General features: G+C 38.2%; 1 protein-coding gene across 3 annotated transcripts; it reads right to left on the reverse strand.

The window, feature by feature from the left end:
* Nucleotides 1–3,498: 3,498 nt before the first annotated feature.
* LOC111655015 (6-phosphofructo-2-kinase/fructose-2,6-bisphosphatase 2-like) lies at nucleotides 3,499–16,455 on the reverse strand. Of its 3 annotated transcripts, XM_023406248.2 has the most exons (17): nucleotides 16,350–16,444; nucleotides 16,002–16,121; nucleotides 15,063–15,242; nucleotides 13,950–14,075; nucleotides 13,309–13,405; nucleotides 13,012–13,078; nucleotides 12,843–12,917; nucleotides 12,680–12,736; nucleotides 12,459–12,583; nucleotides 11,489–11,696; nucleotides 10,834–10,980; nucleotides 10,644–10,748; nucleotides 9,687–9,816; nucleotides 7,629–7,691; nucleotides 7,480–7,544; nucleotides 5,710–5,907; nucleotides 3,499–4,798 (listed from the first exon to the last, which is right to left on the reverse strand). In XM_023406248.2, exons 3-17 carry the CDS (start codon nucleotides 15,151–15,153, stop codon nucleotides 4,745–4,747), a joined length of 1,608 nt encoding a protein of 535 aa, XP_023262016.1. In that variant the 5' UTR covers nucleotides 15,154–15,242; nucleotides 16,002–16,121; nucleotides 16,350–16,444; the 3' UTR covers nucleotides 3,499–4,744. The 3 variants fall into 3 exon arrangements, with proteins under 3 accessions (XP_023262016.1, XP_023262015.1, XP_087030123.1); XM_023406247.2 differs by lacking the exon at nucleotides 16,002–16,121 and having other exon boundaries at nucleotides 16,350–16,455; XM_087173997.1 differs by lacking the exon at nucleotides 5,710–5,907 and having other exon boundaries at nucleotides 16,350–16,445.
* Nucleotides 16,456–16,760: the final 305 nt, after the last annotated feature.

The following is a 16,760-nucleotide window of genomic DNA, read 5'->3' on the forward strand; positions in this document are numbered from 1 at the left end:
TGTCACAAAACAGGAGCAGCCCAGGAGACCAGCTGATGGAAATATACTATCACTGAGAAAACAGCGCCAAAGAGACAGAGGGACACAGAGCACTGTATTTAAAACAAACAAACAAAACACACACACTGATACACAAAAGAAAAATAAGAAGAAGAAGAAGAAAAAGGAAATAAAAACTGGGTATCCAAATTTAAGAGTGATGTCACGTTGGTTAACAAGCACCTTGAGAGGTACTGTGAAAAATACAATCTTACACCAAGCAAGATTTCCAATTGGAATAAGAATCACATACGTAATTCAAAGAAGAAAAAAAGAACCAAAACATTTTTTTGGAGGATTTTATCATAAAAGATGAAAATCCTCAGTATGACAGTAAAGCATATATATTCACAATTTTCAAGTCAGTCTTAAAAAATTTAATCAGGTGCCCATATGTACAAAGGAAGAGTCTCCTTTTTTCTTAGCTTTAATCATCCCTCCTGTTCATACTGGCTACAGAGCATCACCTTTCAATGCACTACCTATGTAAATCTGCATTCCAAGTTCTAAAGTTTATCTGAAGTTAAAATGAGGCTTTAGCAGTCTGAGTTGGACAAATCAAGGTGCTATCTTTCAAAGTTAAAGCGTTTCTGGTACAAAATTCCTTCTTTTTATTAATACCCTTCCACAACAGCTCAGCACAGAAACACTGAACAAAAAAAGGGAATTCTGTACAAAAATGACTGTGAGAGGCTTTGAGAGAAGCCCAATTGACTCGATTGATTCAGACTGGTGGAGAATCACAATTTTTTCATGAAACAAGGACTGTGGGTTTTGCATCCTCCAAGGGAACAAAACTCCCATTTCATTTTAACCCTGCTGACCTTTTACCATTAATAGCCAAGTAGACAAAAATTGTTTGATAGACTAATAAACAGTACTAATAATAATCGTGAATTACAAACAGGCTGTATAAGGCCAGGATACATGTTGGAGCGCAAATGGAAATTTTCTTTTGGCCTCCCTTATCCAAGTTGTTATGATTGTATTATTTCTGGTTATTTTAAATTCCACAGCTAAATGGTTGGACTTCCTGTGGTGGTGGTAACATCACATCACAACTTTCCCAACATGATTTTTAGTCACTGTGGTTGTGACTGTGCACCAAAGCAGCTCTGGATGAAGTAGTAGATTTCTGAATAGAATACCTAAGGGTAAAAGCCATATTTACAAGAAAGTGAAAAGTGTGTAAAAGATGTGAAATATTATCCACTAGAGGTAAAATATTGCAAATAATTGTGCCTTTTCGGGCATTAAATTATGAATGTATTATATGTGAGGAGTATTTTTAGGTTGAAGCTGCTTCATTTGTGTATTTTTCTCTACTCTTCCCTTCATGTATGTAACAGATAGTTTTACCCTCACAGGCCTCTAAAAACCTTTCAACTGAAACAATCTGACATAACTGCTCACAATTCATTGATATATGTAATGTGTGAGAAGAGGTAACATAAGACACGGCTTCATCTTTAAGGGATGTGAACCAAAAAGGTTGGGCACCAGTTTTTTTAATGAGGTCTTTCTGTGGAAGCCAAGTAAGTCCATACTCTCAAGATAACAAAATTCATTATCCTGAGATAACAAGATATCATGAGGAAAAAACTACTTTTTGTTATCCCAAGATGACGACATATTATTAGGAAAAAACAATTTTTTGTTATCCCGAAGTAAAAAACATTTGCGAGTATGGCCTTTCTCAGCTTCTGTACTTTTCCTGTTTTGAATTTAAGAATCTTAACCTACAACATATCTAATAAATTTGAAGCCATCAGAGGACTGTAAGAGGGAGTTAGATCCTTTGAGACTCTTAAAAATTAACAATCTGCCTTGATCAGCTTTCTGGAGAATCAAATTAGATGAATTACATTGTATCCTCTTTGAATAAAATATCTCTTTAAGCCTGTATTCGGGGGCTCCTTCTAAAAATGAGATAAAAACAGTTTGGCAGATCAAAATGTTATTAATACATCAGAGAAACACCGATGCCCCAGATTGGCAGGGTTGAAAATTAGTTGGGTAAAGGATACTCACCAAGAAATCTCAGATGACTGTGGGAAGGATTTCTTAGCTTCTCTGTACACTTACTAACATGAATCACAATCCCAATTAATACTTTACAAGATTATCAACTTGCAAAACCAAAACTGAGGGACAATGACACATAATGGAGATGTGGTAAAGAGGGACCCTGGCACATGTACTATATTCACGTGAAAAAGTCGGAAATATGTGGAAAAGAGATCCTCTTCTATGAATGAGATCTATGAATGAGTTGGTAGGAATGCACTCCTGCATTGTGTCTATTTGGTTGCGGTTCCCGCCCTGTTATGATTACAAGTTGTGAAGTAACTTTACGTCATTGGAAATCCTCCACCTTGTCTACTTTTAAAGAATGGATTCCATTGATGGCTAAAATTGCTTCATATGAACAGGTTACATACAGTACGTCTGGGAGAGAAGATCTTTGAGAAGCAATATGGGGTCCACTCTTTCATCCCAGTTAGACATATTGATGAAAAAAATCACACCTGAGATTTATGTATATGGTGCACAATGCAAACAAATATCACTTCCCATGGATGTTGCATCTGTTTGCTTCTCTGATTCTTCTTGATTCTATGATGTTATACAGTCTGGTTACATTGTGAGGTTATTTTCAGACTTTTTTTTTTTTTTAATACTGCTGTTGTTGTGACCCAAACCTTCAAGGCCTGGTTGGCACCACTTAGACCTTCAAATGTAAATTTCAGTAATTAAATCATAATACTACAGATGTGTCAATTTCTGCCTTTCATTGAATAGTATTTTATACTACTAATACTAGAATGAATAATACATTCACGTGTATCATTTTCTTCTGGAACTATTTCTTGTTTAATATATGTAATCAGCCTGGAAATGAATCAGAGCTTTTTATCGGAATCCACTCATTCAAGGATCATTTACTGCGTCAAAGAAATTTGCAGATTAAATTCTCTGAAACAAAACTGATTATTTGACCCTTAAGGCATGTTACATAACTTTAAACATTCAGTGAGTGTAGTAAAATCACATCTAATTAAGAGCTCCCGGTATGTGTTTGAGATGTGTTTTTTATACAGGAGTGACTCAGTGATAACAGCAAATAAAACATAAACTGTATGCCACGCAGTGAAAGTTGCATAATTTGTATCCTTGACAATTTCCCCAGAAGCACTCTATGTCATTCTGACAACACCACAACTGGCCAAAAACAGGATTTGGATGTGTTGTGTAAAGATGTGTTGTTCACACTCGTAAATCACTCTGTTTTGGGTTCATGTGAAGTGAGTGAGTCTGGCTCTTCGTAACATGTGTTTAGCAGACAGGGAGGAGGCCTGCAGTGAGCTCACTCTTTCTCTCTCGCTCTCTCTCTCACACACAAACACAGACATACACACACTTTTTCAACGCAAAACAAAACTCCATGCAAACACAACATAAACTTACTTAATTTAATGAAACATGTAAATGACAGTGTGCAATAACATTAAAGGTTTTACATTCAAATGTATTGCCAATCCTTCAATTCAGATGAAACATCATTTTGCACATCAGGTACAGTATCTTGATTTCTATTTCCGCAGCCTTGTAGTCCTTCAAATTAAAGGCACTTTTCCGAATAATTTATTTTATGATCAGGAATTAAAGTCGTCTCAGTCTGTGTCATCCATATGGATACTATCAAGGCAATACTTAACACACAGTATTATTATTCTATCAGCAGTAAACAACCAACATTTTCCTTATGAAGAAACTAAACAGCATTAAAGCTCAGCATAATATCCAGCATCAATATCAATATCAGCACTTTGTGGTTGAAATATTTGCTTAAATTTTGTTGAGTTCAAATGTGATCGGCTTTACGTTATCACAGTGAGAGGCTGAATATATTCAAGCTAGTTATTGGAGAAGAAGGAAACATGTACAGAAAGGCATCATTAACGAAAAGAACGGAATAATTGTCACAGAGACATTGTAGCTGCTGTACCTTTTATAGAGCTACACAAAATATTTCATTACTTTTTATAGCTTATGTCTGCCCACAGCAAATTAAAATTCATATTTAATATGCTTAAATGACACTGGAATAAAATTACTACTACATCTTGTCAGATCACCAGTGGAAGGATGCACATTACCTGGGAATGTTAAAATAAGTAATTATCAGAAAGAATCTGAGGACAAATTAAGGCTGTATATAGCTTCCCTCTAGTCAGGCACCTTCTTACACTAAAACTGAAGGCAGTAGCTTCCACTGAGGTATACGATTCACAATCAACACTTTCTATATCTAATACAGCATCATATGACGAGTGCACTACTGTAGGAACTAATGGACAAGTTTTCAGAGTCACGACAAGTCTTTACATTGTATATCAAAAGGCATTGAGTTCATGTACATATTGTATGTGCACATTCATGTTGACACACACATTGTCCTATCAAACAAAAACTGAACAGACAACACATAGTGGGTGAGACACAGTGTGTGGCACAGTGCTCAACAATTTAATGGCTGAAGCTGGTTGCAATTTTCACTGCTGGTCCTCAGAACTGATGTAGCCAAGTGAAGAAAAGTGTAAAGTAATTAGTATGAACAAAGATACGAGGAATTTGCAGAGAAGAGTACACGTATTCCACGTGACAGATGAGTAAAGGGCTGAAAATTCCTCTTTGTGCTTCTCTAACTCCGAACACAGTCATCTGTATCTGCTACACTGAAACCGTTCAGAGAGTCCTGCAAGAAGCAGAGGAGAAGCAGAGAAAGTTAGAAGCATTCAGCAAGAAAGGACGTTTGTTTTGACTGGCACTGACTGAACTTGAGCTAATATTAAATTCTGAGGTTTCCACGCAAAGCAAAACACTCCCTTTCAACATGTCTGTTCCCAGTTCCCACAGTAAAAAAACATTGAAAAAACTCTAAGATCCATCCCTTCACATCCAAGATGTTTGTCAAGGGCACTGTTTGTTGTAAACATCCAAGCACATGGAAAAAAGAACATCATTGAATGTGAGCGCTGATCTCTGGAGTAACATGTGAATATATGGAATCCCAAAACTGACAAAAGGCAGAAAAAAAGAATCAGATAACTCAAAAATATAACCAGTTAATAATATAGCTGGTTGCACATGGACCTGCCATGTTATCATATAGCAAAATAGGGAATGCATAAATGATTAAATGTGGACCAAGATGCAACATGTAGAAAAACTAGGGTGCTGAAAGATAAAATGAGCTACTGCAAGAAGAGTAGAAGTAGAAGAGTGAAATGAATTGTAAACAAAAACTAAAAAGTGTTTTTCTTTTTAGCCATTGATTGATTGATTGACTGGAGGTTAGAAGTAAAAATAGAAAATTTAATACATTTCTTTTACTAAACCGTGGTTATTTATCTAGCTGAAATGTTTGTTGTTTGCATTCAGTTCCCTTTCCAACGTTTACTGCCTTTTGTTGGTTTCTGAGCTCCATATGAATTTACCATATCTTGTTAACTAAAATATTTTTCATTTGAAATTCCACTTGTTCATTGGTTCGTTGGTGAAAATGTTGTTTTTACTGTCACAACTGTCAGAACATTTCTTCTTAATCCTATTTATATTTTCCTGTTTTTAGAATCGTGTAAGCTCCGTTACATTTACAACACTGACCTCACTTTGCAGCAACTCTGCCCCCTCTGACGCCTCAGAAAACTGCATGCTGGGTAAAGTGGGGGCCTGGGACATGCGGGCCTGTGGAGGGTTGCCCACGCTATAAAGACGAGGACGTTTAATCTGGTCTTGGCTGGACAGCGGAGTGAAGCTGTTCCTTCTGAGGACAGCTGGTAGCACATCTGTTTGGACTTTATTCTGGTGAGTAACGAACAGACAGAGAAAGTGGATTGATTAACGTGTCTTTTTATGTTGTACTAATTAAATCGCTCTCTGGTCTGGACTCACTGTGTCCTGTGTAAATGGCTGTCAGAAGGCAAAGAAAGAGAAACAGCAATTGAGAACAACAGCCCTAATTATAGAGCCACTGTTATATTGGTCTCACCAGACAGGATATCTCTCACCCCATTTAACAAGGGGTTTCTCAGTAAATGTGTTTATGTGTTAACACCCACTCTGATTTGAGGTTGAAACTTCCGGTAATCAGCACAAACTTATACACCCAGGGAGAAAACATGGAGCTGACTGATTACCAAATCAAGACAAAAGGCACTGTACTGTACAATGGTTCAGCTCCCAGTGGGTACAGCTGAAAATACGACGTGCACTCACCACCATCATGCATACGTCGTTTTCCCCACACGTTAACATTTGTAAAAACAGATCATGTGGTGAGAATATGTGCACCTCATGCATACTTCAGGTCAGGTTAGTTTTTCTAGAGCAATCCAACGATGGTGGAGGTGGGTTTTTAATAATTAAACATTGTACATTCAGCCTGCCAGCCAGTTTCGCCAACTGTGTGATGTGATGCCAAAAACATATTTATAAACTTCATTTGGAAAACATTCCTTTTGAGAGCTAAATTGTATTATTCTTTTCATTTACATTGGAGCATCGTTCTATTTCTCTGTATACCCTTAGTTGTGAAACACAAGTTCCTTTCAATATGGTCGCTATAAATGAATGAACTGATCAGCTTTCTGACGTTTAATGATGTTTGAAGCTTCACTGCTGATGATGGTTTATGGGTACATGTGATAAATTCATCATTATACAAGCGCTATAAATAGCCAGAAACGTGCAAAATGGTTGCATGTAATGACAGATGCCTTGGTGTAGTTAAAGGGCTTTGACTGCACAACACATATAATCAGTGAAACTGTGCTTCTCTCTGTCGTTCTTTTCATCAACAGATGGAGCAGGCAGACGTGTGCATGTGTAAACAGGTAATTGAAGGAACAGTTCAACATTTAGGGAGCTATGCATATTTGCTTTCATGCCCAAAGTTATAAGATAAGCTAAATAACACTCTCATATCTAACTTTTATGTATGAAGCTAGAGCCAGCAACTGCTTAGCCTAGCTTAGCTTAGCATAAAGACTGGAAAAGGGGGAAAACAGCTAGCCTAGCTCTGTCTAAAAGGTAACAAAATCTGCCCACAAGCAATTTATTAAAGTATCACCTTTTGGTGATACTTAAATAAATTGCTATGACCATGTACTTGGTGATACTTAAATAAATTGCTTGTTGGTGCAAAGAGCACCATGTACAAAGAGTTTTTGTTGTGACATCTGGGTCTGGGATGTTTTAGAAAAGATATCTGGCTCCTGAAAGTCAAAACATCAGCATGTAATTTTGGTTTGAATCCATAAATAAAGCCCTGACCTTACTGTCGAGTTCAAACCGCCTCTTCAAGCTGCAGACAGTGCAGACTTCAGAGTAAAAAGACTGAATGTGCATGACACAAAATATTAAAGAGAAGCTTACTAGTGGCCTGTCCCTGTGAGTGTTGACAGCCTCGACCTTCAGATCAAACATGTCCACTTTACAACCTCAAAGAGAAAAGCAGGAGAAAAATGCGTCACAAATGCGTCCGAAAATGGTTTAGTTGGCTTATGAACAGTGCAGTGACTTACCATAAGCCACAGGGGTGAGCTTTAGGACAGTGTGCAGGGGACACTTCAAGTAGGGTAGGTCATCTGTGGCAACAAAAATAAGACTTGTGAGACTTCCTGTTCTGTGGTTATATCATAAATGAGAGGATTTTTCCCTCAGTTTCTGGATAGGTGGTTTGAACCTTATGCTGTGCTTTATAAAAGGTACAGTACATTTAGCTGTGTTACGTCTGTAGAGTACAAGTCCAAAAGGTGGAGGGTGCAGTGGATAAAATGCCAGTCAGAGCTGCAGCCACAATGGTTGGTTTAGCTTTTACACAGATGCTGCAACAATGACCACATCTGCTGCTGACTAACGTCTGCCCCAGGTCTAATTATGGAACTGACTTAGAAAATCATTTTCCACTCTGACCATGTGGTTATTACTTGGGTGCTCACAACATTTACACATTTTCTGTATTTAAATGTTTTTTTTTTTTTTGTTTGTTTGTTTCCACTATTTTTCATTACAATCAAGCCAAAATGTAAAATGTTGTTGTTATACTTTTTATTTTGGTTTATTTATTTATTTATTTTTTTTCCATTCTATTTATTTTTGCCTTGATCCTTGAATCTTTACAGTGCACTCCCATACCAATTTATTTATGATATAAGTCCATTACATTACAGGATAAGAGTCCTTTACAATATGACAAGCTTGTTCTGTCATCAAAATATATGAAGGTTCCTTATGTTATTCTCAACATGGGGAATCTGTAATTATCTCATGTTGTTGCTGTTGTTTATACTATGAAACACTGGCTTTGTTTATTTGGAAAAACTATTTTAAAAATCTGTCACTCACATCTGCAGAAGTCAACATTACTGCAGCAGCAGAGCATCCCGCAGATGTTATCATGTACTGTACTTTTGGCACTTTATGTTTTAATCAATCATGTAGCATGGATAATTAAAGGCAGTGTGATGAATTTTCAGCGTCCCCTTGTGGTGGCAAAAAAACATGTCAGAGAGCGATTAATTTTTTGTAAAATAAATAATTGCTTCACGAGCCACCAAGGTCAAACTTTCTAAAATATTTGCAGCCATTATTCTGTCCCGTTAGATAATGTTCATCTACATCACCCACAAGTCAGTCATTACTGTACTTAGTGATCTAATTTCTGGGTGGGTCTATTCTGAATTGGTCTTTGCAGTGGCCTGGAGCTTAAGGCGGACCAAGACCTAGCGGGCAGATAAGGACACCCACCCAACAGGCTACTAGCCTGAGCCTATGCCTAATCCTGTTATAAGTGTTAAGGATATATGTATTTACAAAACAAGATCGGATGATACCTGTAAAATACGAGATTAAACCAACCAGTTTTATTTCCACAGAAGCAGCTAATTCCGTGTGATTATTTTGTAATAATCTTGTGCTGTTTGTGCATGAGTTAATTAAAATATACATAAAGCTTGTGCAGTTATGTTTTGAAATGTACAGTAATTAACTTAATTGTTAATAACTTTTTAGAAAATGTCAGCCCCTCCCCTCATTTAGGAGCAGTTCTCGCACCATGTCAAATCCAAAGAGCATAGTAGTAGCAGATGAAATGGAAAAACATATTTAAAGATCACAAAAATGCCTAAATGTTGTACGGCTACATTTAATACTCTCCACCGCACCAACAAAAATAGATGCTTGTTTTGGCATCAGTCAAGTGCTTTGGAAACTCACCCATTAAAAGCTGCACTTTTCCATTAGATGGACTGGGCCTTTTTATGTTCAGCTCTTTTTCTATCATAAATACAAATGCTTTTCTGTCTCATTAAGGCATTACCTTGGTAAATTCAGGTCATATCGAATATCTCTCCAGTGTGTCTTCAACAGGCCCTCAGAAACATTAAGGTCAGCTGCAATGTGTAAATGTTTTCCTCTTTGGAACAATACGGCTTTGAATTACCTTATGAAGCTGTTTTGCAATCGTTGAAGCACTATTACAGAAGTATCACTTAAGTGAGATAAGAAAACCGGTATAAACAGGTCTTTATAATGTAAGTCATTGTCTTAGCATGTATCATGTTTCTGTTCATGCACATAACCTGCGCTTTTGTCCAGGAAATAGGCTAGCAAGCAGCGCATGACAGCCTGATGACAGATGACCAGAACGTTTCCCTGTCGCTCCAGCTCCATGATAACTGGCTCCAGCCGCTGAACCAAGTCCTGGTACGACTAGAGAGAGAGGAAACGTACATATCAAGTCAAGTCAACTGACACAGAGTTTGGAGTTGAGGTTAATTCATTTTTCTGTCTTACATAAGGCTCCCACTTTTTCTTAACCATTGGTTACTGATGCTTTTTTTTTCTCTTCAGTATACCTTAGCTATGATTATTAGGTAAGGTATTATTTCCAGAGCAGCTACTCTGCACTAAACCCATATAACAGCTACATGTCAGTTCACAGGTTTTACCTGTCAGGCTCATGTTTTAAAGGAGCTATTTGTAAGTTTCTGCTGTTGCCACATAGCCAGCGTTAGCATTAACGCGTATAATACACCCTCTGAGCGGTGCTACTTCTTCACAGCAGTTGGGATGCTACAGTGACTTAGTATCAGAAAGTGACAAGACGGGCTGACAGAGCAGAGAAGAGCAGAGCAAAGAAGTAATAGAAATAGAAGCAAAACAAAAGGGTTTGCTTTCCACCACTGGGGAAAGTTCTTGGAGAGTAAAAGAATAAAATTTGATGCTGAAAGTGCAAAGTTTCTTCTAGACTGGTAAGTAAACAGCTGTTTGTGCTAAAGTTGTCTATGTAGCAATAGTAAAACTCAAAAATAGCTCCCTTAATGCGTTTGTTTATAATCTGTGATGTGAAAACATCACATGTCCACATATTTAAAGAAATTAAAAGTATGGGTACATAGTTCAGTAATAAAATCCCAAGTTGTTCCATGTACAATAACTCAGCTATAAAAAGTCAGTTACACAAATCCTCAACACACTCACACTGCCGACAATACCTATCATTCAACATCACTTTCAGTAAAAGGAAGAGCTTTTACCTCTCCTCCTGGGTAGCGGTAGTTATACTTGTCCTGGTCCCTCATGACAAACTCCTCTGGGTACGTTTCCTCTATCGTCTCATATGTCATCTCTTCACACACTCCCTGAAACACAAAAATACAACACTCAAAACCTACAACAGGCCCTCACAGTGCGTCCGTCACTGCTGTGGTATTAAAGAAGACTTACAGCATCTATTTCATTGAGGATCTTCCACTGCTCGTAGGGAACACTCAGTTCTTCTGCCGTCTGAATGGTGCGTCTCAGCTGGCTGGTCCAAACTTTCAGGTCTGACAGATGGTGCTCTTCAACAAAACCCTTCAGAGCTGCTGCAAACTGATAAAGAGAAACAGAGAAAGACACTTTTATACTGGAGAGCTGACACCTAAACACAAAATAGAAGTTACACAGTGAATGAAATTAAGTCATTCTTGCCATAGTAGCCCTAATGCTGATTTGTAGCAGCAGGACTTCATTGATTTATGCTAGAAAATGTGAATCTACAATGTGATACCTGAACTTTGTTGTAAATTTTATGACTTGGCAAAACATTTGACAAAGAAAGTAGAGCTGTTGTTGTTGTTGTTTATTATTGAGCTTTAGATATGCTGATAGGTGGATTTTTTTTACCGTTGAACATAGCGAGACTAGCCATTTCTCCCTGCTTCTAGTCTTTATAGGAAGCTAAGCTCATGGCTGTAGCTTCAGATTTAAAAGACAAATATGAGATGTATTCATTTTTCTCATCTAACTCTCAGATAAGTGTATTTACCAACATGTTGTACAATTCCTTTAAGAGTTTTGGAGACGCTGCTATCTTCATAACGAGGATACGTTAAAGCACCTGTTTCCCTCTCTCTGACAGCTCAGAGTCTCCACCGATACGTCCCTCCACATTGTGATGGCTCTCTCCATGTCGACAGAGGTAGATGGAGTGGGAGTGCACATGGATGTTCATGAGGTAGTAGACTATTTTACTCTGGATGTAGTCCTGCACCCTGTTGACCAAGAAACGACGGCCAACATTTATGACCTGGATGAAGGACAGGTTCCTGTAGGTCAGAGACAAAAGACATTTTAAAAAGTGCCTCAAGGGTAATGAAGGGATATCTTGTGCTTTCGGTGTAGTCTAAATATCCCTATGTTTCATCCCCTAAAATGCGTCAGAGCCTTCTGCGTTAGCAGTTCTTTAACGTTGACATGGTCAAAGAACTATTCCTCCTCTCTACAATCAAAGGTTAAAAGTTAAGTATCTACCTAGTCTTTATATACGTAAATACATGTATGTTACGTATTTCGATCTGTAAATATTTTCAGTTTAAGTTTTTTTGCCTTCATTATGATAGGGACAGTGAGAGAGAGAAACAGGAAATTGAGGGATGACGTCTGGCAAAGGACCCGGGCTGGACTTGAACCCTGGTCCCTGTGGTAAGGATTGAGCCTAAATGGTATTAAAATTATCAATATCAGTTAATAAAGAAATCAAACAAAACACCTGCAGTTGAATCAGTTGGCAGGAATTCAAAAAAAAAAAAAAAAAGCATGAAGCCTAATCGCTGCTACCTTCAGATTTACTGTACATCAGCTCCACAAATCAGACATCAGTAGAGAACAATCACCTGTATCAAAAATGATCTCCTATTTCCACCTGCAGGACAGTTTTTGCAAGTACATGTTCTTGCCGACACAAGAACAATTGGGAAACAGTTAAGTCTGAATGACTTTTGTTTAGACTGGATTAGTGGCGAGAAAAACACACAACAAATACAGAAAGAAATGCAACTCAAAATGTCCTTCACAAAACAATGTCTTACTTGTCGTGTTCGTCCGGATCTAAAGGTTGGTATGTCACTTTATAACATTCTATTCTCTTCAGAAAATCCTCCATGACACTTTCTCTGTTCCTCTCAGGGTAATCTGGGCTGGACACCTTCACATCCTTTGTGAAAGAGATTTTTTCAATGATGACTTTTAACAATTCAGGAACAAACGTCAGCTCATGATTAAAATATATAAGCATAAATGTGTCACTTACAAGAATATTTGTAGCGATGACATCTGGATCGTCACATACAGATTCGACAAAAAACACCTAAACAAAAAACATTAGCGATGAGAAATTCATAAACTGTATAAAAAAATTAACTATCGGCACAATGACTGAGCTAAAATGATGAGATCATCAATGTAATTCTGACCTTGTATGCACTGTCTTTTGTAAAATGGAGGATGAGATCCCTCCTCTCTCTGGTGGTATTGGTGGCATCAAAAACCTGACGGACAATGGGAGATAATGAGGCCAAATATTACACTTAACATTTACTAAGAGAGAATACAAAAATGCTGCTCAGATTTGTGTGTCCTTACAGCGATCTGGCCTCCCTCCTCATTCAGATATACCTTGACATCCTCCAGTGCCACCAGAGCACACTTCCTGTGGAAACAATTAGAAAACTAATCATTTATTATTTATTAATTATTTTCAGCAAATTATCTTCAGCACATAATGTGCTAGAATATTTTTAGCCACATTTGTTAAACAAAAGAAGCATTTGCATAGCTAGCCTACATGAAACGTGACCAGGTGTTTGTGTTGAGTGGTGGAAGAGGAATCAGTCTGCGACGCCAGAGGAGATTAAGATCAAGATGAACACTCTCACTTACTTTCTAATTTCCATTGCTTCTTTGTTGTCATGTCTGAAAAAGTCATAGGACTTGTACGACTTCACTGCTTCTCTCCTATAAACTCCAAGGTTAAATACTGCAAGAAAACCAAGGGAGAGAGTCATAGAGAGACATGCAAAAACAATGAAAAGGATGCAGGGATTGCTGTACTGCATGTGCTCCGTCAAGGCAGTGACCTTTATCTCAGCTGCCGAACTGCCAAACCCGTTTTCCTACATTCCATTTATATGACAACTACAAACACAGCCGAGCGATAGGATGCACCGATAACAGTTTTAACAACAAATTAACCCAGCATTGCCTCAAGCAACAGATTTTCACTAATGACCAAGTAATGTCTCTGACTGCCAGTTTTCTTGCAGGAAAAATCAAGTCACCACCCTGTTTTTACTTGCAGAAGCATGTTTGCACTAAATACAATGGCCTCCTCCACATACTAACAAAAAAGATTTACTTCCTTTTTAAAATCACACTGATATTTCACTGGGCTCACAAAAGGCCCTAAATTCAGTATTAAGTTGTTTTTTTATTATTATTGGTTTTATTTCCTGTGGACAGATCAAATGTTACAACATGTTACAATGCATAAAACTCAAACATATGTTGCCTCTGTTACTGACCCTTTGTTGGCACTCCAATCCAGTTGAGGTAGCGTGTCAGCTTTTTGGCCATGTAGGTTTTCCCCCTAGCGGGCAACCCAATCATCACTATCACAGTCGGAGAATTGGTCATGTAGGAGGCCCAAGCTGCAGTTTGCATAAGCACACACACACACACAAACACACACACAGGTTTTCGTTATTGAGCATGCTGTTTAACATTTAACCTCACTTTAACTTTAAAGATCCTATTTGTAATGAAAGGGCAGACATGCATAATGTTTACACACACGTGCAAACACATACAAATACATACAGACATCAAGGAGTGAGAGAGAGGGTTGAGAAATAGTCCAGTGTCACCCCTGCAGTGTTCATCTACCAGCTGGTCAACACTCAGTTTAATAATTCAATAATACCACAGTCATCTGTGGACTGCTGGATAATGTTTCTCAAAGTACTGCTGCTTGGCAACCAAATGTATTAATCCAGTGTTACCTTGTTGGCTAGAAGATGGAATGGAAAATATTCTAACTATTTTGTTTTCTTCTTTTTCTTTCAGTGTCTGTGAAAGACCTCAGACCATCATCCTCAGCTCGGGGAAAGCAAATCTGTCAAAACAAAGACCTGGCAAGACCAGACCTGACTCCAGATTCTACAAACAGATGTCTGTGACTTTGAGAACCGGCAGGCAGGGGTAGTTTTGTGTTCAAGACATGTTTTGATGAAATCATTTCTGATTAAAAAGATTCCTCAAAGTCTGACTGTGAAGTTATAATTAAGTTGAGCTAAGTGACATTTCTGCCTGCTAACTCAGGACGTTGACCTTGCCACTTATAAAATGACTGTCCTTCAAAAGTGTGGGGTAGTACCTGCTTGTGCAAACACACACACAATAATGGCAGAAGGTGCGTCAAAGTTGACATTTAACAATCAGTGCCTGCTGAAACCTTATCTCTCTTTACTGATGGCTAACAGAGTAGGTCATGTAATTAAAAGAACCATCAGAGCACAACGTTACTGCATCATGTAACAATGTAACAGTGAATGTGCACAGAGTTCAATCATTAATACAGAGGAGGACAATGAGTCCGCATTTCACCTTCAGTGCACACAGAGGAAAAACAAACTCACAGCACTTCTTCTCATTGGCCCTGAAGTCCGTCCTTTTGGCCTCCACTGAGCCGTCTGAAGCAGCTACAGGTTTCTGCTGCCTGGCAGCCATGACGGGCCTGATCTTCGTCCTGCTGTCGTGTCACGGCTGGTGTGGGGGTGGCAAGCTATGGTCACTGGTAAGATGAGGTCAGCATCTCTCTGGAGAGGACAGGATTTTACTGTATCATATCAAACACTGCTTGATGGTACAGCAGTCAACTGTCAGATGCCAACTCATGTTCAGATCCAATATCAGATGATTATCCACTTTAAGATGCTGAACACATACAGCGGAAACAGAAATCCTTGGAGGAAAGTGGTAATCGAGTCAATTAGCACAGGAGATAAAAGTATCAGAATATTTTATACACTCATCAATTTACCACTTCTGAAATTATTAATTCGTCAGTCCTTCAATATATATACCAGTTCATAAGTAGCAATTATTTTTCTCTTGATCGACTGGGGGCTGAACAATATGCAGAAGAAAAAAAAAAGAAGTAATGTAGAGACTATTTTGACCAATATAATGATTGTAATATGAGTCACAATTTCAAAAGGATATAAAAATGAGGGTCTGTACCCACAAGCATGTCCGCTTACATGTGGAGGATATGATATGCAGGTGGGGCATCTAATGGTATATTATGACACATTTTAACAAAAATTGTAGTTCTTGTGATTTAGATATTGCACTTGACCACACTGCAGTTTCGACTATATACAGATTAATCGATTAGCCCGCTAATCTCTTTAGCTCCACTCAGTTTCACTAAACTAAAATGAATACTTTCAGGGTTTTTTGGTCAATAGACTTCACTGCAGGCTTGTGAGAGTCTGTCAGATTGTTTGATTAGTTGAGATTTGATTAGTTGAGATTTGTTAATAGGTTAATGAAAATGGCTGTAAACTCCTTACTGATTTCCAAAGACATCCCTTGATCCCCTCACAGGACTGGTAGCAGCATAATGACTGATGCCTTGTTCACAGGGTACAGGTCATAAATCCCAAAGCTAGTTAAGTATAATAAGGTCAACGCTGTAAAATAATGGTAAAGCATCAGCTCGACATTTCTGACATTATGATAACCTGTAATAAGTCAGAGCAGAAGTTGTAGGTCATCCTGTCACATAGCTGAGCAGTGGCTGGTGCATGACTGGCCTGCAAAGTTCATCACTTCTGTTTCAACGAGAGTAATTGTCGTTTAAAAAGGAAAAACACGTTCAAGCAAAGGCGGTATGAAACCCCAGTTTTGTCTAAACTTACCAAACATAGCAGGGTGATGTTCGTTTCCCCCTTTGTTACAAGGCTGTCACCAGTTGGCTTTCATCGTCGGCGGAACCTTCTTCTTCTTCTCGGATGTTTAAGCTCCACCTCCCCGGCCTCCGATGCTGCCGGAAGTTCCCTTCAACTACAACTTCTGGATGTGTTTTTTCAAAATAAAACATTTTAAAGCTAGCATCCTTTGGACTATTTTGCGTGTCTGAATGTGTTAATTTTGTATGTCTTTGTAATCGTTCTGTTTCTCTTTACAGTAATTTTGTGTGCCTTTTGTTTCTCTTTCCTATCATTGCGGTGGTTCTGCATCTCTTTGAGGTTGTTTTAATTATTTTGTGGTCGTTTTGTGTCTCTTTGTGGTTGTTTTGTATCTCTTTGTGGTCCAGTTGTGTCTCTTTG

This window comes from Seriola lalandi, unplaced genomic scaffold (genome assembly GCF_002814215.2).
Source record: "Seriola lalandi dorsalis isolate HSWRI2012SDOR001 ecotype SW California unplaced genomic scaffold, Sedor1 jcf7180002054297, whole genome shotgun sequence".
NCBI lineage: Eukaryota > Metazoa > Chordata > Actinopteri > Carangiformes > Carangidae > Seriola > Seriola lalandi.

Excerpts from the sequence above, each read along its gene's own strand:
- LOC111655015 (XM_023406247.2), bottom strand. The coding sequence starts at position 15,153 with ATGGCTGCCAGGCAGCAGAAACCTGTAGCTGCTTCAGACGGCTCAGTG. Across the intron at positions 10,981-11,488 it reads TGTCAGAGAGAGGGAAACAG|TTTGCAGCAGCTCTGAAGGG; the intron begins GTGCTTTAACGT and ends TCTCTTTATCAG. Across the intron at positions 9,817-10,643 it reads ACCGCTACCCAGGAGGAGAG|TCGTACCAGGACTTGGTTCA; the intron begins GTAAAAGCTCTT and ends CTCTCTCTCTAG.